Genomic DNA, 26,830 nt, shown 5'->3' with positions numbered 1-26,830 from the left:
AGAAGTTTGTCTGAAAGAGCAAACACTTATTTCTGCATGTGGTATGATTTTCATATTAAACATATTTAAATATTTTCTTTGTTCACAAAGGACTTTTCTGTTTGTTTTTGTGTCTCTGTTCATCTTAATGTGTTTTCAGTGGTGTGAGAGCTGACCAGATCAGAGATGTGTCCTGTCAGACCAGCTCATCCTCCTCCTGTCAGAAACACATCAGTCATCATGACACAGAAGCAGCCCTGCAGCTCGACTCTCACCAGCCAGTGCATGATGATCTGCAGAGAGTCAAAGACCAGCACAAAACCAGCATGAAGAACAAGTATGAGAGCTTATTTGAGGGAATCAAACTACAAGAGAATCAGTCCCTCCTGAACAGGATTTACACACAGGTGTACATCATAGAGGGAGAGAGTGAAGGAGTGAATGAAGAACATGAGGTGCTACAGATGGAGAAAACTTACAAGACCCTCCAAGACACTCCAATCAACTGCAATGACATCTTTGATCCTTCACCTGAACTAGGATATGAAGAGAAGAGAAGAGAGAAGAAAGACAAAATCAAGACTGTTCTTACTAAAGGCATCGCTGGAATTGGAAAAACCGTCTCTGTGCAGAAGTTCATTCTGGACTGGGCCGAGGGAAAAGCCAATCAGGATGTAGATTTCATGTTTGTGCTTCCATTTAGAGAGCTGAACTTGATTCGAGATCATCAGTACAGTCTTCACAGACTTCTGCTGGACTTTCATCCTGAACTTCAATATCTGGATTCAAAGATGTATGATGAATGTACAGTTGTGTTCATCTTTGATGGTCTGGATGAAAGCAGAATTACACTGATGTTTTCAGACAGTGAGAAAGTTTCTGATGTGACTGAGTCTTCATCAGTGGGTGTGTTGATGTCAAACCTCATGAAAGGAGATCTGCTTCCCTCTGCTCTCATCTGGATCACCACCAGACCAGCAGCAGCCAATCAGATCCCCTCAAAATACATAAACCGTGTAACAGAAATTCAGGGATTCAATGAGCCTCAGAAGGAGGAATATTTCAGGAAGAGAATCGGTGATGAACATCAAGCCAACAGAATCATCTCACACATCAGAAGAGGAAAAAGCCTCCACATCATGTGCCACATACCCGTCTTCTGCTGGATCTCATCCACTGTGCTTCAAAACATCCTGAAACAAGATCTAGAAATCCCTCAAACTCTGACTGAAATGTACATACACTTCCTCCTCATTCAAACTAGTATGAGGAACCAGAAGTATGAAGAGAGAGATCCAGAGAAAGTCCTGCAGTCCAACAGAGGAGTGATTGTGAAACTTGCTGAACTGGCTTTCAATCAGCTGATGAAGGGCAATGTGATGTTCTATGAGGAGGACCTGATTGAGAGCGGCATAGACGTCACTGACGCCTCAGTGTATTCTGGGATTTGCACTGAGATCTTTAGAGAGGAATTTGTGATTTATCACAGGAAGGTTTACAGATTTGTACATCTCAGCTTTCAGGAGTTTTTTGCAGCACTGTATGTGTTTTTCTGTTATTTACACAAGAACAGTGAAGTTCTGAAAATGTTCCTCACAGGAAAGTCCAGAACTCAGTGTGGAAATGTTCCTCTGGATGTGTTTCTGAAGGGAGCAATGAATAAAGCTTTGAAGAGTAAAAATGGACACCTGGATCTTTTCCTTCGATTCCTTCATGGCATCTCACTGGAGTCCAATCAGAGACTCTTACAGGATGTGCTGATTCACACAGAGAACAACCCAGAGAACATCAAGAAAATAATCCAAAACCTCAAACGAGGTCAAAAAAACAATGTCAGCCCTGAAAGATGGATGAATCTGTCGCATTGCTTGATTGAGATGAAAAATAATTCTGTTGTTGAAGAAATGCAGGCTTTTTTAAAATCTGGAACAAAAGACAAACGTCTTTCTCTTGCACAATGTTCAACTTTGGCAAACATGATCCTGATGTCAGAGGAGGTGATGGATGAGTTTGACCCTAAAAAGTACAAGATCATATCATCACAAGAAGGTCGAAGGAGACTGTTACCTGCTCTGAGGAACTGCAGAAAAGCTATGTGAGTGTGAAAATATGAACATAATATCAAATGAATTGAAATATGAACATAATACCCCCATAATAATAGATTTTCTTCTGGTAAATGCTCTGTAATGACCATAGAAGGAAAAAAAATATATATTCCTGTGCACATTAAGGGAGTGAATAGCGACCAGCATCAAGCTAAAAAAAAAAGAGACAAAAGTATCACAGAATGGTCCAATGCGATACGTGTCATATATTCCAAGTGTTCTGGGGGGTATATGACAGTATTTGGTGAAAAACAAACCAAAATTTAATTTGTTACTTAACAAAAGTGTGACTGCATTCATGAGACTTGATTAGTGCTGCTGTTCACTCCGACTCACCCAAAAAAGCAGACAAGTGAGAAATCAAGATTATAAAAAAATAAAAAAATGATTGGGGTTGGAACGACGGTGATGATAAGCTTGTTTCTTCTATTTGCTGCATGTTGAAGTTGGACGTGTGTTTGGTTCCACACTGTTTTTCTCTGTCGGTACCAGTCATTAATGGCCAGTACCTCTGAGGGATCCCTTGACCAGGGAAATAGAGGTGAAATCCCAGGACACATTGGAAAGGGGTAATGTCAGTGGAGGGTTTCTGAAGGGAATTTTGAGCATATTCAGCCCAGCGTAAGAAGCTGCTCCACTCCGACCAATTCTGTTGACAGTACAATCTAAGAAACCTTGTGAGTTCTGAGTTTAGGCTTAGGCTTTCGCTTTGACCGTTCGATTGTGAGTGATAAGCTATGTGATGGCAAGGCAAGGCACGGCAAGTTTATTTATATAGCACATTTCATACACTAATGGCAATTCAAAGTGCTTTACACAGAGAGGAATAGAAATAATCACAAAATAAAAGCAAGGAAAATTCAAACAGTTATTCAAAAGATTTACATAGAAAGGAATTATAATAATCACACTATAGCAATTCCTTAGAAAGCCTTAGAAAAACATTCAATGACTGTAGTATATTGGTGTTCCCCTGGGAGGCCAGGAGATCAGTGACAAAATCAATAGCAATATGTAATCAAGGTTGTTGAGGAATGGGTTGTGGCTGTATTATGTAAGTTTTTTTTATATGGTCTTTTTGGACTGTAAAGGTAAGAATGAAAAGGTCTCTTCTTCACTCCAATTGGCAAGTTTTCTGTTGCTGTTTAAAATGTTTCCCATCAAGCGCTGAAACAACTGTTTATACAGTTTCTGTTACTGTCCAACACTTGTGAACATGCGGCACTTGATTGGCTGTCCGTTGCTAAGCATCTAGCCGTAACATTGTAACACTCTATCGTTTCACACTGTGCAAGTTTGGCACCGCAATGCAGGATTTACAGTACAAAAGCAACTCTAATCCTGCTCCGGACCAGGGTTTCATTACTCTGTGTAAGAAGTGGTGCTAATCCCACTTCTAACTTACAAATGTGAAACGTTCCTTTACCCAGGGTTAAAAGCAGGGTTTAGAACCACTATAACCAGAGGTTAAATACAGCGTTGAAACAATGTGTATTGTGAAAATTGGAATAAAAATCAAATTGAAAAATAAATAACAGAGATTCAGGCTGATTCAAGGTCCCTTCCTGATCCTGTTCCTTTCTCTCCCATCTTTGTGTCACAGTACTATCAATAAATAAGGCAAAAAGTAAAAAAAAAAAAAAAAAAAAAAAAAAAACATTTTGAATGACACATTCAGCTAACAAGACTTTTTTTCACTATAAAGGACTGTATAAACAAAGAAATAAAACATTATACACATAATCTTCATGAAATATGAAGTCATGTTGATTTAAATTGGTGAATCTTCCTTAAAAAAGACCAGAATGTCAATCAGCATGATCTTTTATGTTGAAGTTGGTTAACCATGGAAGTCGTGCGATCTGGTGGGAACACCAGCATGCCTTTTAATCAGTGTCCTCTCTTTTTTCAGATTAACAGACTGTAATCTCAGTGATCAGCACTGTGAAGTTGTGGCTTCAGTTCTACAATCATCAAACTCCTCCCTGAGAGAGCTGGACCTGAGTAACAATGGCCTGCATGATTCCGGAGTGAAGCTGCTCTCTACTGGACTTAAGAGTCCAAACTGTCAACTCAACAAATTGAGGTATTTAAGGGGATTTCAACTGGTCTGTGCAAAATAACAGTAAGCTGTCATGTATGTATATTTGTTAATGTGTTATATTCTAATATTCTATGCAACTGACTTAAAAGGATATTTCACCAAAAAATTAATTTATAATTTACTGACCCTGCTGTTGTTCTAATGCAGTATGCCCTTCTTTTTTTGAACCATAGAAGGAGATAAAAAAAAAAAATCCCACTCACACCCATTCACATAATGCATCAAGCTAAAAAAAGAGGCAAAAGTATCACAGAATGGTCCCACGCGACACGTGTCATAAATTCCAAGTGTTCTGGGGGGTATATGACAAGTGAGAAATAAAGATTATTTTTTTTAAAAAAGTGACAAACTCATGAACCTCAAGAAATGCCATAATTATTAGTCAGTTGGAGACAATATGATATGGGAGTTATTTGTCTTAAGATTTTGAAAGGACCCACATACCTGGAGCTTAGCTTCTTGCAGGGCAGGCGTATACGAAGATCCGGAGTATAAATGCCAGGACACATTGGAAAGGGGTAATGCCAGTGGAGGGTTTCTGAAGGGAAATTTGAGCATATTCAGCCCAGTGTAAGAGGCTTTCACTTTGACCATTTGATTGTGAGTAATATCCTGAGGTGAGGCTTATATTTAAATTGAATTGGTGGAAGGCTGTCCAGACCCGAGATGTGAACCGGGAACCACAGTCTAAGACAATATCTTCAGGTAGTACATGATAGCGAAACATGTAGTGGAGGAAATGTTCTACTGTAGCTGTTTGGAGCTTAGGCTGAGATGTTAATCGACATGCCCTAGAAAAAAAATTAATGACTGTAGTATATTGGTATTACCCTGGGAGGCCAGGAGATCAGTGACAAAATCAATAGCAATATGTGACCAAGGTTGTTGAGGAATGGGTTGTGGCTGTAGAAGGCCTGCGGGGGATGTCTAGAAGATTTCGCCGTGTGCAAGTATGACTGTAGAAAAGGAGGTCAGCAGCGCCATCTGCTCGTTTTTGGTCGAAAATGAGTTATTAATATTTTTGGCACATTCAAGACCTCCTTTATCATGTGGATGAGTATCTTGAATCAATTCCGTTGTTTTTTCGAGAAAATAATGAGTTGTCTTAACAGTAACTTCCAAAAGCCCATGAGAAACCAAGGCAGAACACCGTAACACCAGTTACCGCTCTTTGGCTTTGTTTTGAAACACTCAAGTTGAGTTACGGTACTCTGCCTTTGTTTAGCAGAGCATCAATATGAAGTTACTGTGCCGGTGTTCTATCAAATAATGCTACCTACCAGATTGTACGGTTATCTGCCTTTGTTTTACTGTCCATTAAAATTAAAATTACGGTGTAGCCTGTGTACTTTGTACAGCTGCCATCAGTCCCTCTAACTTCTGATGTCCTCAGAGCTTTGTCCTGCACAGTTGCGGTCAGAACATTTAGTATGGTCTGAAACCGCTCCATCGACAGACGTGCGATATCGATCGTGAAGGATTATGCAGAGTTGACAGAAAAATGTTACACATGCCGTATCAGATGAATACAACAAAGAACTAAAGCCCTGCCTTCCCCAGTTCGGGTACCGGACCTGGTTGAAACACTAATGCATATAGCTGGCAGAGTGCCAAAACTTCGCCGGTGCCTTTAGCACCGCCCTAAACATGGTCGAGCTAATGCTGGACTAATATATCTATGGAGGTATTTTGTCATGTCAAATGTATTAATAATGCCATCAGAATGCAACCAAAGCACAGGATAGCAATAAGTAGATGGCTATAAATAATTGTAAATCATACAAAATAAATGCCATGATCACTAGATTTTATACAGGTGTTACTATAAGGATTTTGTTAATGGTGATCAGCAACCAAATATTGATAATGTGGAAGTTACTGCCTTTTACCTTGGCATTTTTCTCAGTTCCACACTCTAGCGAGTTAAGGTCTTTTGCCTTTGTAGGGCAGTATACATCCAATAAATATACAGGACAAGCCGACATAGTGATCATGCTCCAATCACGCGAACGGACAGCCAAACAAACCGCAGCATTGTCAGGTGACCATGCGCAGAACTTTTTAGTTTAGTTTTCGCTCTATCATAGAGAGATTGTTTGTGTGTTGTTTTTCCTAATTCCTGCCAGAATTGTGCGTTAATGACTAAAAGCAAGTATTTATTCATCTTGTTTATATTGCAGTTGCTGCTGATTACGATTAGTCGCTTATAGTTATCGATTAGTTGTTTATATGTAAGATAAACAGATGCGAGGAAGATCTGCTGCTCCGCACAAGCAAATGTGCGTGTAAACATAAGCGTTTTAAACCGAATAAGTATATTCAGAATCGTCTTATGTGAACATGTTAATGCCATTGTGACATATTTCTGCCTCATTCAAATGTTAGTTTATAAGTGTGATTAGTCTGTCAAATGTACACTTACTGTATATTGACCTATGCATATGCATGTGTATTCGGTTCATAACGCTAACAAGTTTAAGGATGCACATTATTTGTATATTGTATTACAGTGCTGAGTAGGGGTGCAACGGTACAGATAGCCCACGGTACGGTCCGTACCTCGGTTTTTGGGCCACGGTCTCGGTTCGGTTTCGGTACATGTTTTGTGTAGAAAGAGACTGCTATTTCATCCCAAAAATATGTTTTATTGTTCTTATGAGCATAAACAGAATGTCACAGTATAGGAAGAACATCAATGTATGGAATAAATTAACACTCAAAATATTCAAGTGGATCCCAATTCCAAACCTTGATAACTGGTATATGAAGTGATCAATGTGAAAGAAAAAGTGCATTTTTATCTTTAACAAACATAAATTAGCTTGTGCTTTGAATAAAAAAAAGCAGAGCAAAATAATATAATAAAAAAAATACTGCATTCAGGATACAAAGTGCAATGTTATTTACTCATCCACTATTGAGAGATTCTTGTGCAAAAAGATGAGTCTATCAACACTGTCTGGTGCAAGGCGAGACCGGTTGGCACTAACGATGTCCCCAGCAGAAAATTCTCAACTTTTCAGAATGCCGCAAGCAAACCGTAGGTCACGTGACAAGAACCAACCAGAGCGCAGCTGATGGTTGCTTTAGCAACGACCGACGCCTCCGGAGCGCAACCGCCCTGGCGCTTTGGAAAAAGGAAAACGCGGCGCGCCTAGCGTTTTCTACGCGTTTTTAGGCGCGATATGTGAACGGCGCCTAAAGCAAAAAATAAAAGGATCAGCGCGAACTCAATGGCAAAACCGAAGTACCGCGGGACACGAGGGTAGATTGTCCCGTGCAGGGCTGACCGAACGGTCCGGTATTTTACCGTGTACCGTTGCATCCCTAGTGCTGAGTACAGCTTTACATCTGCTATGTTATCTGATAATTTACATGTGGTAATTTTATCATGTTTATTCTAAACTCACTTAATTTGCCATTTTTTCACCTTTCCTTTGTTTAGACCACACACATAAACACACACAAAAGTAACAATCCTTACCAATGTAACCAGTGAACTTGATGGACACTAAAGTCATTTAAATGGGGTTCCTATCTCCGTATCCTTACCCGACACACCATGGCGATGACCAGATCTACCTAAGAACCAGTCCACCTTCATTACAATGACAGTTATTGATGTATGTAATTGTGTCTCTGAAGACAAGGTAGACAAAGGATGAGTGGATTGTGAGGGGAACGTATGAGGTAGAAGCATGTTTACTCTGTGTGTGGAATTCCAACTTGTAGAGCGATGTCTGTGGTGGTACTATGGATGTGACCAGTTCCCAGAGGGTGTCTATCCTAGCGCTGCCACTGCCAAGGGAGATTCACAGGGAGATTTGTTCTCCATTTTATGCTTAAATAGTCCATAAAATGGAGAACAAATGTTTGTGCAATCAGTCCAGGTATGCGAGTTCTGAGATTTGTAGTCGAAGTGCTAATACTCAGATGAGGGAGACCTACGGTGGCAGACAGGAGGATTTTCAGTGGTAGCATTCATGACAATCTAGTAGTACAGCGATCAGTTCAGGTGCAGAGATACTGACATAATCAGTTCAGGTGCGCTCCATGTTTTCACTTAAACAGATATGTGGCTATAGCGATCTGTCACATGCATTAAAGTGTCAAAATGTGTTAAAATGGTATTTATTGTTTTAATTTAAAAGTTGAGACCTTGTTCTTATCAAAATAACAAAATGCATAGCTTATTGTGATTATTGGATAGAAGTAACAGGCTATTTATTATGTTTATAAAATTATTACTTTCATCTGGGTGTGGATGGTGATGATCCCTCAGGTGCTGTAGCATTTATTTTATTTATTAGTTTATTTGTCAGGGACAATGCAGCGCACATTATTACATACATAATTATCACAGTCAAAGCCATAACAATATGTGTAGATGTGTTGGATAAAAGGTTTCTAGCCAATAGGCTAATTTGCAACCCCAGTCCCTGGTCAGGCTTTTCTAAAAAGATAATCCAAATAGAATTTTTAAAACAACTACATAATGTGAGTTACACAATCATGCAGCAAATACATTGTATACTAATATATTACATCAACATTTCACAGAATCGTGACCACATTACACAAAACAGCACATCACATAACAACACAAGCCCCAAGCACCCAGCCGCTCGCACCTGCTTACCCACCCCGATAGTGAGGGCCTGGGCCGCTACAAGTTTATGTCCCATACCCAGACCTAGGGCTGTGACGGTATGGGATTTTTTCTTAACGCGGTGAAGAAGCAACAAATCTCGCGGTTTGGTGGTTAACCGACAACCAAAAATCCAAAAATCACCTGTGGCCGCGTCACACACTGCAGACGCGATTAAGAACGCATGAAGCTTGTAAATGACAATGGAAATGAATAATTATAAAGCAGTGTTCTTTATTAACAAATAAATAAATGAACATTTATATTAAATTGTAAATATTAATAATTAACTATTAAATAGGCTAAACTTAAACAACCTTTTTTAATAATTATAAAGCAGTTTTCTTTATTATTAACAGCAAATTAACATTTAATATTAAATTGTAAATATTAATAATTAACTATTAATTAGGCTAAACATAAACAACCTTTTTTAAAGTGCAAAATAAAAGAGCGAATAGTCTGAATGATCAACGTCTTTTAAGTCCTGTATTATGGCGTCCTTCACTGACAGATACTTTTCAGGGATCGCTGTTTGAGAAAAGTACTTTCGGTCAGGAAGTACATATTGCTTATCAAATGCCTGTAGCATGGCTTTGAACGCTGGCTTCTCAACGGTACGGAATGGCACCATTTCTTCAACCAAATAACGAGTCACGCTGTCAGTAAGTGCTCACCACTGATCGCTGCCTCTTTGGTACTTCGCACCTCTCGCAAAGGCCTCGGAGACTCCCAACTGTCGCTGCTGGCCTGAGGCTGTAGGCTTAACGCTACCTAAGGCCGGCGACACACTGGCTGCGTAGCGTGAGCGTGGTGTTTCTGTTGCGTGGCAGCTGTGTGGCGTTTTCTATGTCTTTGCACACCAGAAACGTGTCTGACGCAGCGCTGCTGCTGCTAGGTGACATGATAAGCCTCATTGGTGATATATTTGACATATGGGGAGAGAGTTGTGGAAGGCTTCATGTTAAACATAAATATAGCAGCAAAGACAACGTTGGCAGTATTGACACAAAATATCCTACAGAATATTTCGTTCTGTATTGACAGGTGCAATATTTGTAAATCGATGTTATTTTTTTAATTACATTTATATCTGCATTTATGTCAAAACCTAGAGACTTTCAAACGTCAAAATGTTATTTATTAATATGTATTTGTGTCAAAATGACATATAAACATCTTTTCCTATTGTATTTGCTTGGAATTGCTTCCAACACGCTTGCGTGTCGCGTGAAAAATAGGCGTCGGTTCTATTTCTAACATGCACGCGTTTTCCGCACGGCTGAGACGCGCGTGTCACGCAGGCAGTGTGCAAGCTCTAACCTTTTAACATGGGAGCTGAAACTATATCGCTTAGCAGTCCTTCTCCGGATGCACGACACAATCTCGCCAGTCTGATTTCTCAAAACAGAGGTAATTGGCTAAATATCTGAGATTTGCCGTATTCACACGTACAAAATAACAGACACTTACATAGCCCCCTTGAATGCCACCTCAGGAACTTAATTAAATTGTTTCACTTTAGTAGAGGTCATGACCACCATAAAAGACGTTAGTCGATCAACTTACTTTTCTTAAAATGGCTTTATTTTAGTCAAGCCCGTGGTATAACCACGTACACGTATCTAAAGGAACATTTAAATGAGAACAGAGGTTATGGAACGCACCCGAATCCAGGTCGATCTAACAGCCTTTGCTGATTCTGGACGGAAATAACTCGCCCCCCTCATTCAAGTACACTTGAATCTGATAATCAAGTATTAGTCGTCACTAATGTCTAGCGCAGGCTTGTGGAAATATACGGATCCTATAATCTATAAGAGTAAAAACAATCTCAGAGTCAGTCAGAATAAAATCAAACGTTTACAATTTATTGACCAGGTAATGAAGCAATAATTCAAAATCCAATTCGCAAGAATAAAATCATCAGTTAATCATACTGTAACATAGCAACAATTCAGGAATCGAAGAATTTGTAAAGATTATTACCTGGCAACGAAAAATTGCACACATGCGGTTGTGTGGGCAGTCAACCTACAGACTCCTGGAACTTTTCTACACCTTTTCCTTATATACCCAGATAATTCAATATTCTTACCAAATGGCCGTCTATCATTATAATTAGATTTTGGTTCCCTATTCAGGGATTCACACTGGGAGATCAGAATTTGTATTTGAATAGGTTCTTGTTTTACATACAGGAGGTACAGTCTGAATGGAGGATTTGGGAGAGGGAAACACCTTTAAGGGGCACATCACTTTCTCATATTTTATAACTTCTTTTAGTTTTTTATTATGGTTGGGAGAATGAGACCATTTTACCAGACGCACTGAGACACTTTAAATGATATCAAACATGCATAGATACTTCTTGTACATACTTTACATTGCATAGGTTTTCAGTGTATTTCAGGTGAGGAGGAGGGGGGATGAAGGGGAGATAGTGTGTGTGGAGTGTGAACTGCGTCTCGAAATCCGTTACATATGCAGGAGATAGTTCGTGTTAATGTCCAGGGGGACCTTTTGTTCCATCGAGGGGTCGGCCAGACATACTGGCAGCAGCCTTACAACATTATCTGTAAACATCATAAGTACTGAAACCTAGCAGTTAATTAATAATAATCAGACACACACAAAAAATAAATCCCCCATATTTTTAATGGACTGTCCCTCCCTTGCGCAGGAAGCGTTTTTTTTTTCTCCAGAAGCCCTTGAACATAGGACTCGTGGAATACAGTAAATTATAAGCAAAGATTAAAGGGGGTGTGAAATGCTATTTCATGCATACTGAGTTTTTTTACACTGTTAAAGAGTTGGATTCCCATGCTGAACATGGACAAAGTTTCAAAAATTAAATTGTACGTTTGAAGGAGTATTTCTGTGCCAAAAATTGTCCTTCCGGTTTGTCACAAGTTTCGGAAAGTTTTTTTCGAGTATGGGTCTGCGTGACATCAGCTGGGGCGGAATTTCCTTATATGGGTCCTAAGGGCACTTGTGCCGGAAAGCCGCGGGCGCGCGAGCATCCGTAGACCAGAGCAAGAGAGCGAAAGGAGTACCTCATCCAAGCGCTCTGCTCGGCTTTAGGGAAGTCAATGTCACCAAAGAAGTGTTTTTTTGGTTGCCAGGGCAAGACAACCCTGCACAGATTCCCAAAGAACCCAGCGTTAAGGGACCAGTGGATGGAGTTTGTTTTTCCAGAGCATCAACGGAGTTGTGTAAGACTGTTTGTTCCCTGCATTTCGACGATGATTGTTTTATAAACAAAGCCCAGATCGACGGATTTGCAGATCGTCTAATGCTTAAGGATCGAGCAGTCACAATGATAAAGGTTCGCGGTCTTGCGTTGGAACCGGGCGGTGAGTAGAACTGCTTCAAATGTCTCTGTGCATTGTTAGCTCGGCGCGTTAGCACAGCTTTAGCTTCGCCCACACGGCCCGCCTCCAGCCGCTCGTTTTTTTCCGGAAAGACTCTGTACAGCCTATCTTTCTTTTATAAATATAATAAAACTAAAGACTTTTTGGAGATATGAAGGATGCAATACTACTCTATAGGTACTCAAGATTAACAGGAGATTGAGTGAAAATGAGCATTTCACCCCCCCTTTAATGTGTTTATAGTTCATATCACACACCATATACACTCATGTAACTTTCAGAAAAAAAAAAAAAGTGCGGTGATGACCTCACACCGCGGTAGGCATCTCATTACCGCGATATTGCGGTGATGCGGTTATCATCACACCCCTACCCAGACCCTGCCCCGTGGGGTGAACCTTGGCAGAAATACGCAAACAGCCAGGCATGTAGCACAGACAATACATTACAACAAAACTGACTCGGCGGCCACACGTTTTCCTTCAGCCAGTGTTTCACCTTTCTATTAAATGTTTTTAGTTCGGTTTGTGTTTTTATTTCAGTTGGTAAATCATTCGAAAAATGGGTCTCTATCACTGAAAAACATGACTGGCCGAAAGTGGTTTTGCGCCCCTCTGCTATGCAGTTGCCACCCACTGCTCTCCTAGTGGCCACTCTCCTTGTGTTTATTTTTGTCACAAAAGGACAAAGTACGGCTGGAGCTAGATTATTTGCACATTTAAAAGTCAGTTTTAGAAAAGAGAACTTAATAAAGCTATCAAAATTTAAAAGCTTGTATTTCTGTACAATCAAACAGTGATGCCACATAAAGCCCTGCATTTCAGCCCGAGCCCGACGGGCCCCGACTTTTTTACGCCCCTAAGGCCGGGCTTCGGGCCAATTTTCACGTCATAGTTCACATGCGGGCCGGGCCTCGGGCCTTTTTTGGGTTATCCTTTTTATATTTTTAGACATTAATTAAAAAAAATATGAGAAGTTGACGTCGACGATAGAAAAACAAACATAGAAAGACATTTACAGGGTTCCCACGGGTCCTTGAAATCCTTGAAAGTTTGTGAATCTGAAAAAATGTTTTCAAGGCCCTGGAAAGTTTTTGAAAATAATCATACATAGAGACAGGTCCTTGAAAGTGCTTGAATTTATTTTGCTGGTCAGATACACTTTTTCCACCGTAATGGTTCTGTTGTTGTTACCACTTGTGTCTATTCTCAAACTGTATAGTGCGGCTAATCGCGGGTCGGGCGGGCCAAGTAATACAAACATTCCATTCCAATTAATCGAGGGTGGATGACAGATAAATCATTATAATGTGTTGAGTTTAATAAAGACACGGAACTCTCATCACGGTAAAATGCAATGAACTTTCGTTTTCAACAACGTAATTCTCTTCAGGGAAAACCAATCAAGGAAAACATATCAGGGCTCGACAATAACGCTTGTCCGGGGCCATAGACTGTGTCCGGGACACGTGTATTTTTTTCTTTTTTTGAAGGGGAAAGTGAGAGAGAATTGTAGGCCTAGGCTACTTGCCCAACCAGACAAATGCCCTGATTAAAACAATTTTTAGTATAAAAATACAAAATAACTAATTCTGTTTTATTTCATTTAATGTAAGTGGCGATTGATAGCCTATAGTTGATAATAATATAGGCCTATACTGATGGTAACAATGTTGCGCTGTTGAGGCTTGCGCAGTTATTTATAACACTATAGTTAAGAAACAATATTTTGTATAGGCTATAGGCTACACACGACCAGAGAGCCATCAAGATTGAAACCGAGACTGATTTCATAACAGTTCAATAAACAAATAGTTCAAATTAAGTCACTTACATTTTGAACGCAATGACTGTTTTTGTTCTGTTTCAGCAGCGAAAATAGTTCCAAACAAAGATCACAGCAGAACCATAGCGCATCTCACAGCAACACTTGCTATACTGAATGGTTCAGCGTTTTGAGCGAATCGGTTGAGTCAAAGATTCAGTTACCCATTCATAAACTGCCTCATTCTGAATAAATCAGCCGTTTGTTCGAATCGTTTGAATGAATGACTCAATGACTCGCTCATTAAGACGGCCGCCTGCCGCCTCCTACTGGCGGTTTAGTTTCATAAAGTATCATTCTTTTCAACATTCCTTATTTGTATATTCAAAAATATTTTAAATCTAATTTAATACAGTTATACATTTTCAATGTAAATTATTTAATTTGATTGGTAACAGCATAGTGTCTTATTATTTTAATTGAATATATTGATCACATTTAAGAATTTGAAATGAAAGATGGAGCATACATTTAATAAAATTAGGGTAAAATGCCCTTTATAAAAGGTACAAAAAAATTAGTGTTTTCAAACAGTGATGTAATGAAACATTGACAATTTAAGTTTGAATGGAGAAAAGCCTCTGTTTAGGCTATTAAGGAAATGTAATTTTGCCAAAAGAAAAACTTTTATTTTAAATAAATGTTTATTTTTAATCAGCCTACTTCAGTGTGATATGTTAACATATCATGCTTAACACTGAGAATTTGGATAATTGTAATGTGATGATCAGATGCAGATATCTAAATCAAAGAATATGGGCGGTTTGCGGGTGCATTATTTATTTTTAACAGTGGATTCGGGTGACTCAGAGTGCACCAGATTAATGAATTTATCTTTAAAATGTACAAAATTTTCTTACCGGGGGGGCATGCCCCCAGACCCCCCTAGAGGTACCAACTCCACCCACAAAAATAATGTGGGAAACACATTAGGCTATATGATGATCTACAAAAAATACTCATTTAATTATCTTATTATTAAAATACATTACTAGGATTTTACCACCTCCACCTTATTTTGAGCCAGGAAAAACCTTGGATACGTTAAGTTTTTCCGCATGAGGTAGGCTACTTTGTGTTGTACATTGCCATGACGTTCACGGGCGCATGAAACTACCATGGTACCTCAACGTTTGTTGTTGGACACAACAAATGTGTCCCCGCATTAAGTCCTTGAATTTGAGGGTATTGGACCTGGAAAGTCCTTGAAAGGTCCTTGAATTTGAAGTTAACCAAGGTGTGGGAACCCTGCATTTAATAACCTCATAACTTTCATAATCTTATAATTACACTGACATATGATTGACATGACAGTCGCACGCACACACGCACGCACACACACAGAAGGTTTCCCGTCAGCGGAACCAACGATTCACCTCATGTGCAAATAATGGAAAATATTAAGAGAAAAATCGCGAGTGATAGAAGAGAGGACTGGGTTAAAATCTTCCACTGTGGATGCTATTCTTTTTCTCCACGCTGCTCTGTAAGAGACTGTTCTAACTTTTCGTTTGATTGGACTTTATTTTCGTTTAACTGTTGGAAACTACGGGAAAAAAGAATGGCCATGTTCTGTGGTGCATTTTTGAGGTAAGATAACCTGCAAGTTTGTTTAGATTGACTATTGCTCATTTCGTTTGCAAGCGCTGTTGCAAGCAGCCTGCGCCTGCCTCAGTATTTCAAAAAATGTTACTCACTGTGGTTTAATAAATAAACATTAAACTAACTGTCTGTGTGATATGCTTGAATTTGAATTTTCAAATTCAATTTGAAATAGAATTTTATTGTAGCTAAGTAAAGTATTGGCATTGATTTGAGAGGCTAAATTGATCAAACATGTTGGTAGACTGTGTACAGTTGAGACATAGGTACAGTTGAGACACCTTAAATAACTTGCGTTCGCAGCAAGCACAAGTTATGATTTTTGCTGTGCACATGCGTATTAGTGTCCTCTTTGTTTGTGGGAAATTTGAACAGTGGATGCATCTCCAATCCGAAAATATCGGGAAAAGTTATTTTTCTAAAGTAGGACATTCACTTCACCATGCACTCTCCACAATGAATAGCTTATTATCCCTATATGACTGTTAAACGTAACTGGTATCACCACAAACGTTATTTTTTTTAAACATTTTTTAAACACACTAACATGAACACTTGTTGTTGTTGTAGATTATCTGGCTGTTTGGTGACAGAAGAAGGTTGTGCTGCTCTGGCATCAGCTCTGAGTTCAAACCCTTCACACCTGAGAGAGCTGGATCTGAGCTACAATCACCCAGGAGAATCAGGACTGAAGCTGCTCTCTGAAGCAATGAACCATCCAGACTGCGCACTGGACAAACTCAAGTAAGTGGACCAGTAACAATCATCCTGTCTGGTGTGCATGTGAGACTGAGAGTTTATAATAGTTTTTGAGGTTGTCAAGAGACACTTCTTTATTAACCAGGATTCTGGAGTCAACAAACATTGGTGCACATCTGTCAAAACTTTGGTTTTTACTTTCTAAATGGTAGAATTATAATAGATTCCTGTGGACAGTTCACTTACAACTCTAGGGTCTTCGGCAGTAGATAATAATATAACAAATATAAGCCCCTCCAACTTTAGTGCATTTACCATCAAAGCTCAACCACCTTTTCTGATCACTGCCAGATCAATATCTTCATTAAAAATATGATCGTAAACCAAAAATACTAAATTAAATAACAAATAGGTTTAGGTGTTCAAATATGTCTGTCAAAATTATTGTAGCTGTTCAAACTGAAAATCAAACCCCATCATATGTCATAATGACAATTTTACCCCAGATACAATACATTTTCCTTGTCATTTGGTGTATTGACTGAATTTTTCTCTGAAAGTGTTTTTAGTTCAGATAGTTTAGTTGAGATGTTTAGTTGAGAAAATAATGTACAGACTCTGATAATATAGAACAGGGTTCCTCAAACTTGGTCCTGGAGGGCCGCTGTTCTGCAGAGTTTAGCTCCAACACTGATCAAACACACCTGAGCAAGCTAATCAATGTCTTCAGGATCACTAGAAACTCACAGCTAGGTGTGTTTGATCAGGGTTGGAGCTAAACTGTGCAGGACAGTGGCCCTCCAGGTCCGAGTTTGAGGAACCCTGCTATAGAAGCTGTAGAAACCTCACATAGACATAGAAAGTGTATCTTCCTCCTTCATTGCCCATCATACTCTTTAACCCCTTACCAGTCAGCCCCAATTTTGGCAAGTGATGCATACCCCAAATAAAAAGGTTTCTGCTCATAAGTCATTCTGAATAGACACATAACCAACATATATTTAGAAAGCCAACCCTTGAGAGTTTACAGTTCAAGACTCAAAATTAATCAGACTGTTATTAATATTGAGATATATAAGCTCAAACATAAAAACAAAAACAACAAATATTAAGAATATATTTATTAAATGTATAAAAATATTATATGAATGTAGTATTGCAACTTATAACCACAACTAAAGTGTAGCCACAATTGTGGTCATGCTTCATTTCAAATCTGAGGATAATATCTACACAAGTGACACAATCTCTGCTAATACTTCAGAGATGCGTTATGGTCGTGTCTAGCCGCAGGTCCACCATCTGATCTGGATACGGCTCGGATCCGGCTGACTACAGTAAACCTTGGAATAAACAGAAAGACTAACATTAGCGTAGATGCCATTCTTCTTATGATGTAACGAGTACATCAGGTGTTATAACAGTCACAATTGTTGTTTTGTAAAGCAGTTTTTAGACTAGTTTTTACCATCCAAGCTTTTCCCTTCATACTGTATCACTTCTCACATTTAAAGCAGTTTTATTAAAAACTTTAACAAAATATTCGTAAATAAGGGCTAATGTTGTCAAAAGAAATAAAAAAAAAATATGACCATACGATACCAGCATTTCCCTCTAGCATTTTGAGCGCTGTTGAACGAATTCTTAAACACCTCTGTGTTCATGCTCTCAATATATATGTCTCTGATTGGCCATTGTGTTCATGCTCTCAGTATATATGTCTCTGATTGGCCATTGTGTTCATGCTCTCAATATATATGTCTCTGATTGGCCATTGTGTTCATGCTCTCAGTATATATGTCTCTGATTGGCCATTGTGTTCATGCTCTCAATATATATGTCTCTGATTGGCCATTGTGTTAATGCTCTCAATATATATGTCTCTGATTGGCTACACGGGAGCGTTTGAAAGCAGGCGTCTGTCAGCGGATCCCTAATATATCCACTGATAGACAAAAGAGCTTTACAATAGTTCAGTCTGGACACAACAAGCCAGACGTGAACTGTTCATGTACAAAACAAAGAGATTGAGAGTGAGAGAGAGTGTGTGTGGGATAGAGAGAGTGAGTGAGTGTGTGTGTGTGTGTGAGAGAGAGAGAGAGAGAGAGAGAGATTGATTGTGTGTGTGTGTGTGTGTGTGTGTGTGTGAGAGAGAGTGAGTGAGTGTGTGTGTGAGAGAGATGAGAGAGAGAGAGTGATTGAGAGAGTGTGTGTGAGAGAGAGAGAGAGAGACTTTGACTTTTAAAAGCACTTTAATTTACAAAACACTAATAAATCAAACCAAGAAAAACAAATAAACAATAAAAATTCTTATTACCAATTAAATACCAGATTCCGTTTCACTTATAGTCACCAAAACCGCTCCAACATCTCCATTCAAAATAAGAGACATTACTTAAGGTTATTTTATATTTGTTAAAATATTGATATACTGTAGGAATAATATTCATTTGTCCCTCGATGCAAGCCAATGTCAACTGTGTGTGTGTATGTGTTTTCTAGTGTGGATCACGGTTCAGAAGTTAAAGAGTTCATGATGACATCAAGACTACACAGATGTAAGTCCTCAAACACAGTTTTAGTGTGTGTTGTTGTAAATGTTGCTGTTGTAATGTGTGTGTTCTTGTGTTCAGATGCCGTTGATCTCACACTGGATCCAAACACAGCACACACTGATCTCGTTCTGTCTGAGGAGAACAGAAAGGTGACGCGTGTGAGAGAGAGTCAGTCGTATCCTGATCATCCAGAGAGATTTGATGTTCATCAGGTTCTGTGTGGAGAGAGTCTGACTGGACGCTGTTACTGGGAGTCTGAATGGAGTGGAGATTATCCTGAAATATCAGTGTCATATAAAGGAATCGAGAGGAAAGGAGAGAGTCGTGACTGTGTGTTTGGATATAATGAGAAGTCCTGGAGTCTGAGCCGCTCTTATCACAGACTCACTGTCCGTCACAATAGTAACTCCACTGCTGTTTCTGCTGGTTCAGGATCCTGTAAGAGAGTAGGAGTGTTTGTGGACGTGTCGGCCGGCACTCTGTCCTTCTACAGCGTCTCTGACACACACACACTCACACACTTACACACATTCACACACACATTCACTGAACCACTTTATGCTGGATTTACACTTCCTTATTCAAACTCTTCAGTGTCTCTGTGTCACATTAAACAACAAACACACCCTGACTGACACACACACACACACACACACACACACACACACACACACACACACACACACACACACACACACACACACACACGTTGTGTTTTCATGTTTATGGGGATTTGTTTTACTGTACAAATTATATCCCCTAATCTGAAACCTACCATTACAGAAAACGTTCTGCATTTTTACGATTAAAAAAACAACAACAACAACAACAACACACATTTAGTATGATTTACAAGTTGTTTTCCTCGTGGGGACCAAAAAAATTTCCCCATAAGATCAATAATCAGGTGAGTTTGATCAAGGTTGGTGCTAAACTCTGCAGGAAAATAGTTGAGAACCCCTGCCCTACACATTGATTGCAAATGGTCTGATTCTTTATTATTGTTCGGTAATGTCACGGATCTGCCAGGCTGTCACATCAGCCATTCACACAGCACACCTTTATCAGACTAAACACTCACACCTGCACCTCATCTGATTCTGCACCATCATCAAGCCAGCTACAAAAGCACACACCTCGTCTCACATCATTGTCAGGTCTTGTTTTTATGAAGTGAACTGCTTACCTGCATAATATGATACTTGGTGAGTATCATTCTGCATACTCACCAAACACGAAGAGGTGTGTGCGTCCATCCAGCCATCCGTCCAGCTATCCATGATCTCCTGCACCTGTAAAACAAGGAAAGTCTTCATTACTAAGGTTTACTCATTATTCAAAGTCTATTTGAACTGCATACTCATCCGTATTCTCCATTCTGCTCAGTGCTGTTAATAAAGCTCACATTTCAGTGTATTTCTTTGTGGGGTAACACTTTACAATAAGGCTTTATTAGTTAATTAACTAGTTAACATAAACTGACAATGGACAATACTTCTAAAGCAGTTATTAATCTTGGTTTATGTTAATTTCAACATTTAATAACACATTATTAAATTCAATGATTTAATGGGCCTGAGCTAACATGAACAAATGATCAGTTGTATTTTTTTAAACTAATGTTATCAAAGAATAACCATGGTAACAAATGTAGCTATTGCTCATTGTTAATGCATTAACTGACTTTACCTTACTGTAAAGTGTTACCTATTGTTCTTTAAAATTCTTTATAACACTTGAATCAGTTTAAAACATTTGTTTATGCAGTTTTTGTGTGTATTACTTTATTGGATTTAAATTAGAGTTCTTTTTGTTTTAAGAAAAAAATATAAAACCTGTTATTGTTTGAAAACACTTATTTCAATATCGTGATAATACCATATATATCTATATCTATATATCTATCTATCTATAAATTACAGAAACGTCTGTCTGTCTGTCTGTGTGTGTGTCTGTTAACCACATATCTCTCGAACCGTTAGTCTGATGGATTTCAAATTTTACAGGTGTCTTGCCACGGGCACGAGTAAGTGCAGTGCCAAGTTTGACGTTGTTTGGATGAGAAATGCTAAAGATATCGTTAAATATGTCATTTTTAGAAGGTTGTGGTTTAAAAATAAACATTCTGACATAAACACTCTGTCAGCTACACTGTTTACTTCTGAATATTATAGTTTGGTTCCAGAACGTGATAAATTTATTTAAATTAATTTGAGTAAAAATGTGTTTTCTTTACCAAGAAAGTGGCAAGATGAAAACCACTATTTTCTGTTTCAAACTTTCACATAGCATCTTTAGGTTCTCTTACGAGAGGTCTCTCGTACTGCGTAAGATATCTTACGCTAGGGGGAAAATCCTTTTTCCGCGAGATATTGAAGCCAAAAATTATCCTTAATTTTGTAATAATGCAAAACGCGTTGCGGCAGCATACAGACATAGGTGAGGCAGCTCGCGCGCCTATTGGCTGTTCTGCGGCAACTGCGGCAGCCTATCGAGCGAGGCCTGGCGTGACGCCAGACCCAATGAGGGTGCTTCGCGCCCGCTGCGTCACATCCCGCCGAAACGGGCGTGGTCTAGGCCTATAAATACCGCTCGCAGGCAGCTATTATCTGGTTTTTCATCCTTCAAGCGAAGCTGGAGCTGGAGAGAAGCCGCGCCGTCTGAGAAAGAGCACCTTCAGCGGGACGAGTCACTGAAGTCGCTGGCCGCGCCGCCTTCCTTGCCTTCCTGCTGCCCTATCTGGCGTTTTATCCTTTCTCTGCTACTGTGTTTATGTATGTGTGTGTGCTCGCCGCCGCGACACACACTCTCATTGCACTAAAAGAGCCGGGCGTCTTTTTGAAGACGCCTCTTTCCTGAGGATCACGCAGCTCTCGCGCTCGCTGACGGCGACTGCCCTCACTGCAAGCTAGTTACTGCCTATGGTGACTCTTAGGACTCACCTGGCATCCTTCTCCGAGACTGCTCCTCCGCCCCCCGCCCCCCCCCCCCCCAACCCGCAAAGCTCGCCGGTTCGCCCGATTGCCTTGCCTGCTTGGGGGACGATACCTGTTCTCCCTCTGTTCAAGCCGCGCAAACCGCGCCGCTCACAGGGGATGTCAGGAGCGGACGGTCACGGGGCTAGCTTTCTCTCTCCCTCTGTTCAAGCCGCGCAAACTGCGCCGTTCACAAAGGAGGCTGGAAGCGGACGGTCGGCGTTAGTTTTTCTTTACGTTATAAGAAAGCTACCCTGCCTCTGCGCCCCATTCATGCGTCACTCACCGGCGAAAGGAGTGTTTTTAGTCCCGCCGAGGATGGACTGACCTCAATTTCTCATACATTTCTCAGTTCCCTGATCAGGCGACTGGAAATATCAATATTGCAGCAAACAAGCTTGTTTTAATACAAGCACGCCTGCAAGCAAACGCCGAAGAAAACATGCTGACGCTCTCTTGAAAGCCTTTGTGTTCCCCCCCTGTGGCTCAGTGGCGGAATCTTAGGTTTTCCGCAGCCAACGAGCGCGTTGTACAACCCGCTCGCCTGCACCCAAACACCGTTTCTATGGTTTTCCGTGCGTCACTGGCGTAAGGAGAAAAGAGAGTGTTCCTGGTCCCACTGCGGACGGACCGACCTCCATTTCTCATACATTTCTCATTCCCCTCTGAAATTCAGGCGACTGGAAATGTCAATATTGCAGTGAACGAGCCTGTTGTAATGCACGCAGGCCTGCAAATAAACGCCAGCATGTTGACGCTCTCTGTTTCTATGGCAACTTCTTGCTCGTTCAGTTCCAGTAAATGTGACTGTTCCAGTGTATTCTGCAGTGAACAAGTCGCAGCATGCTTGCCTGCACACAAACGCTACTTTTACGGCTACCCAGATAAATCCCATAAGAGTGAATTTTCTGGTGTCCCGGCCACAGCCGATGGTGTTTTGTGTAGAAAGAATGCCCACTGCCCAGTGCCCATCTCTATACACAAGCACAGCCCGTCACACAGGGCTCGCGCACATAAAATCGACTCAGATCGATTGCGCATCAAACGTGGTAAATGTGCCCACTACCCAGTGCCCACAAACACTACATTATGCATGTCTCACGGTTTCTGTAAAAACGAAACCAACGTGCATTCGCTTCACTAAAGCGAACAATTCTTTCGGTGTGGTAAATGTGCCCGCTATCCCGCGCCCACATCCACGCACAGACATGACAGTTCCTACGGGACTCGCCCAGCCCTCCCCCTCTCGGTTGACCGCCGCAGAGGATTGGGTTGGGTTGACCCCGCTGTTATCAGCGCGCCCCTGCCTCAAATGTCACAAGCGCGACGCTTTTGTTACAGCACACCGAAGCCTCTCCATCGCTGAGCGAACGGAGCACGCTTCGTATTCAACCCCTAGCTATTCATGCAGATGCATGGGCAAAGCTGCCTGGGGTTTCGAAGTGGGTGCTAAACATTATAAAAAGAGGCTATTCGCTGCAGTTTCGCCGACGCCCTCGCCGCTATACGGCGCGCGTCGAGACTACGGTAAAAACAGAAGTAGCACATTTACTTCGAGCTGAAGTGGTGAAACTATTGAACGAAGGGGCCATAGAGCCTCTCTCTCCAGGGTTATTATAGTTTTGCATTTTTCATTAGTTTTTATTTTTATTTCGTTTTGACTTTTTGTTTTCAAATTCAGTTTAGTTTTAATTAGTTTTTAAAGTGGGTTTGCTAGTTTAGTTTTTATTTTTTGAAAATGCTTAGTTTTAGTTTAGTTTTTATTAGTTTTAGTGTTAGTTTTAGTATTTTTTTGTAATTTGGGTTATTTGTCAGGGGCAAGATTAAAAAAAGTCAGAAAAAGTATTGTGTAATAATAAAAAAATAATACAATTTTAGAAAAAAATTCACACCCCATTGAAATTCCTTTACCTCTTACAAAATCCACACGCTGTACCAAAAATCTACACATCTTCTATACAGAATTCACACCCTATACAAATACCACAGCTGTACAATTTTCACACCCTATACTAAATTTACCCTATGGGGAGAGTGGGGTGATTTGTGCCAGGGGGGAAGTAGTTCCACCCCTTGTTTCTGGAAAACCATAGAAGAAATTGGTCATGTGACCACATAATTTTGAAAAGCAATTACTTTTACTCATCCTCCAAAGAAGAGCGACACATGGCATGAGAGTTAAGCACATTTTAGTGCAAAAAAACAGTTTTTTCCCTTTCAAAGTAAAATTTCTATGATTAAGGTTTTTTGATTGTAGTGTCTGAACAATTATAGACAAGTTTGAAAACATTTCACACATGTTTTAGTGCTTTAGTAGGCTACAGTTAGCATGATGTTAGCTCTTAACTGCTGGATCATGCTAGTTTTTCAAACTTGTGGGTCTGGGGTGATTTGTGCCAAAGGGCCTGGGTTAAGTTGTGCCAGATCCAGACCACCTAGACCTACATACTCACAGGGGATAATCTTGAGAAGTGAGGAGATGGGCATGCCTCATCATTGTTTGACTTAGGCCTGCCTGCTATTTGTTTAATTTAGCTAACACTGATTTCAGTTTTGAGTTTGCACTATGTTATTAAAGAGAAGTTTTATACCATTTTTAAGTGGCCTATGTCACAATAGTATGTTTAGAAATTGACCATAGTAGGAAAAACGCATGCTATGGTATTCCAGGGTGACAATATCTAAATAAACCTTAAATGAGTAATTTTGTATTGAATTTGTCTTGCTTTCATTAGCATTACAGTTCATAACATTAAAATGTTCTGTTTTACTTCAGAAATCACTGGCACAATTTACCCCAATGTATTCCCCTAAAGGCACAACTTCCCCCGCACCAGGGGCAAGTTGTGCCATGAGACCACTTTTTCCCCAAAAGCTATAGCCTATTTCTGAAACAATTTATTTCAGATCCAAAGTTATTGTTCTCAGGGATGCACCACATCCTGAAATATATGTACATATTAAGTTGAAGGAATTACTGCCATGGCCTCACTTTAAAGTCACTTTGAGTAAAAACTGGCACAACTCACCCCACTTTCCCTACAGTCAATAGCCTCATCTGGATTGAAGCAGCAAACATTAAGTGTAAAAGTAAAAAAATGACATAACATTATTTAATATTTGTATCAAAGCTTATATAGTGTTTTGACATCGACAACCACAACCAAAAAGTGCATTTTACCTCAAACTTGCGACTAGTTAACTTTCTAAAAAAAGGCGCAATCGCTTCTCGGGTCGACATTAACACACTGACAAAATTATATTCAGAATTTAAAATATTTTGATATTACTTTTTAATGTGTGATTGTAAGGTGTTCACGAGATAGAGATACTAACCTTTAGCGAACTTGCTTTCAACGTCGAACGAACACTCGTTCTCATGGAGACGCGGTGTGCACGGAGGGGAGGGGCTGTGTGTGTGTGTGTGTGTGCGCGCGCGCATGTGAGAGACGCATGAGTGACAGAGACGGAGGGAGAGCAGGGAAAGGAAATGCAGCTGAACGAATACGCTGCGTGTTTTAAATAGCGTTAAAAAATGAAAGACCTTGACAAAGACGAAAACTAAGGACATTTACTCTATAATTTTATTTTATTTAATTAGTTTTGCCAAACACACATTACAGTTTTAGTTAGTTATCGTTTTTTTGAAATGCCTCGTTTTTATTTTTATTTCAGTTAACGACAATGTTTTTTCCCTCCTAGTTTTCGTTTTTTCGTTAGTTTTCGTTAACGATTATAACCATGTCTCTCTCAAGTTCAGAGCGAAGGAGGGCTATACAGCAGATACTTCCTGGTACCAAAAAAGACGGGGGTCTCAGACCCATACTAGATCTAAGGCAACTGAACAGAGTGCTTGTGAATCGACAGTTCAGGATGCTCACGACCAGAAAAATACTGAACTATTTGGACGAATGGCTGATTTTAGCGCAATCTCGCTCAGTGCTCATAGAGCACACGACCATTTTACTCGATCACCTCGAGAATTTGTGTCTCAGAGTCAATTGGGCGAAGAGCTCTCTGTCCCCCAGTCAGACGATATCTTTCCTGGGCACAGAGCTGGACTCGCTGTCCATGATAGCGCGACTATCACCACAGCGCGCGGTAGACATTCAGCGTGCAGCAAACTCTTTCCGCTGCTGCGCATCTGTCCCGCTCAAGAATGCGCCCACTGCAGTTCTGGCTGAAAGCGCGAGTCCCACGCCGAGCGTGGACATCCGGTCTGCTTCGTCTCAAGGTCAATCAGAAGTGCGTCACAGCTCTGAAACCTTGGAAAGCGGACGACTGGTACCAATCAGGTGTAAGCCTGGGGACTTCCTCGAGGGTGAGGGTGGTGTCTACGGACGCATCCACCTCGGGATGGGGAGCGCTGCTCGAGGGCAGACCGTTCTTCGGCCAGTGGTCAGAACGGGAGAAGCTTCTGCACATAAACTGCCTTGAAATGTTGGCGGTAGACAATGCGCTGACGCGTTTTTGTCCCCAATTAAAAGGACGCCACGTCCTGGTCCGCTCGGATAACATGTCTGTGGTGTCCTACATAAATCGCCAGGGTGGCCTCAGGTCCAGGAACCTGCACAGGCTAGCAGAACGCCTCCTGGTATGGGCTCAGCGCAACCTGCGCTCGCTGAGAGCAGCGCACGTGCCAGGGCTCCTAAACATAGGACCAGACAGACTTTCCAGGAACAATGTTCCAGCAGGTGAATGGTCTCTACACCCACAGACAGTCCAACTGCTGTGGAAGAAATTTGGCAGAGCGGAAGTAGACCTGTTCGCGTCTCAAGAAAACGCTCACTGTCCGGAATTTTTCTCCAAGAGCAGGGACGCGCTGGCTCATGTATGGCCCCGCCGCCCGCTCTATGCTTTTCCCCCTGTCTCTCTCCTGCCTCAGGTGATAGAGCGGATCAGGGAAGAAGGATGCTCAGTACTGCTTGTAGCACCGTTCTGGGAAAACCAACCTTGGTTCCC

The 26,830-nt window shown here is 40.6% G+C and overlaps 1 protein-coding gene across 1 annotated transcript in view; it reads left to right on the top strand.

Annotated features, from left to right (window-relative positions):
* LOC308687913 (uncharacterized protein) overlaps positions 1-21,103 on the top strand; it is a 36,269-nt gene extending 15,166 nt beyond the window's left edge. The window contains exons 4-8 of the mRNA XM_081360736.1: positions 140-2,074; positions 4,000-4,173; positions 16,210-16,383; positions 18,841-18,896; positions 18,972-21,103. Coding sequence (XP_081216862.1) covers positions 140-2,074; positions 4,000-4,173; positions 16,210-16,383; positions 18,841-18,896; positions 18,972-19,528 — 2,896 coding nt within the window. The 3' untranslated portion in view covers positions 19,529-21,103. The remainder of the gene's footprint in view (positions 1-139; positions 2,075-3,999; positions 4,174-16,209; positions 16,384-18,840; positions 18,897-18,971) is intronic.
* Positions 21,104-26,830: the final 5,727 nt, after the last annotated feature.

The sequence above is a fragment of the Scardinius erythrophthalmus genome, assembly GCF_964197995.2.
Source record: "Scardinius erythrophthalmus genome assembly, chromosome: 1".
Classification (NCBI taxonomy): domain Eukaryota; kingdom Metazoa; phylum Chordata; class Actinopteri; order Cypriniformes; family Leuciscidae; genus Scardinius; species Scardinius erythrophthalmus.
This window is presented reverse-complemented; position numbering and strand designations above follow the sequence as displayed.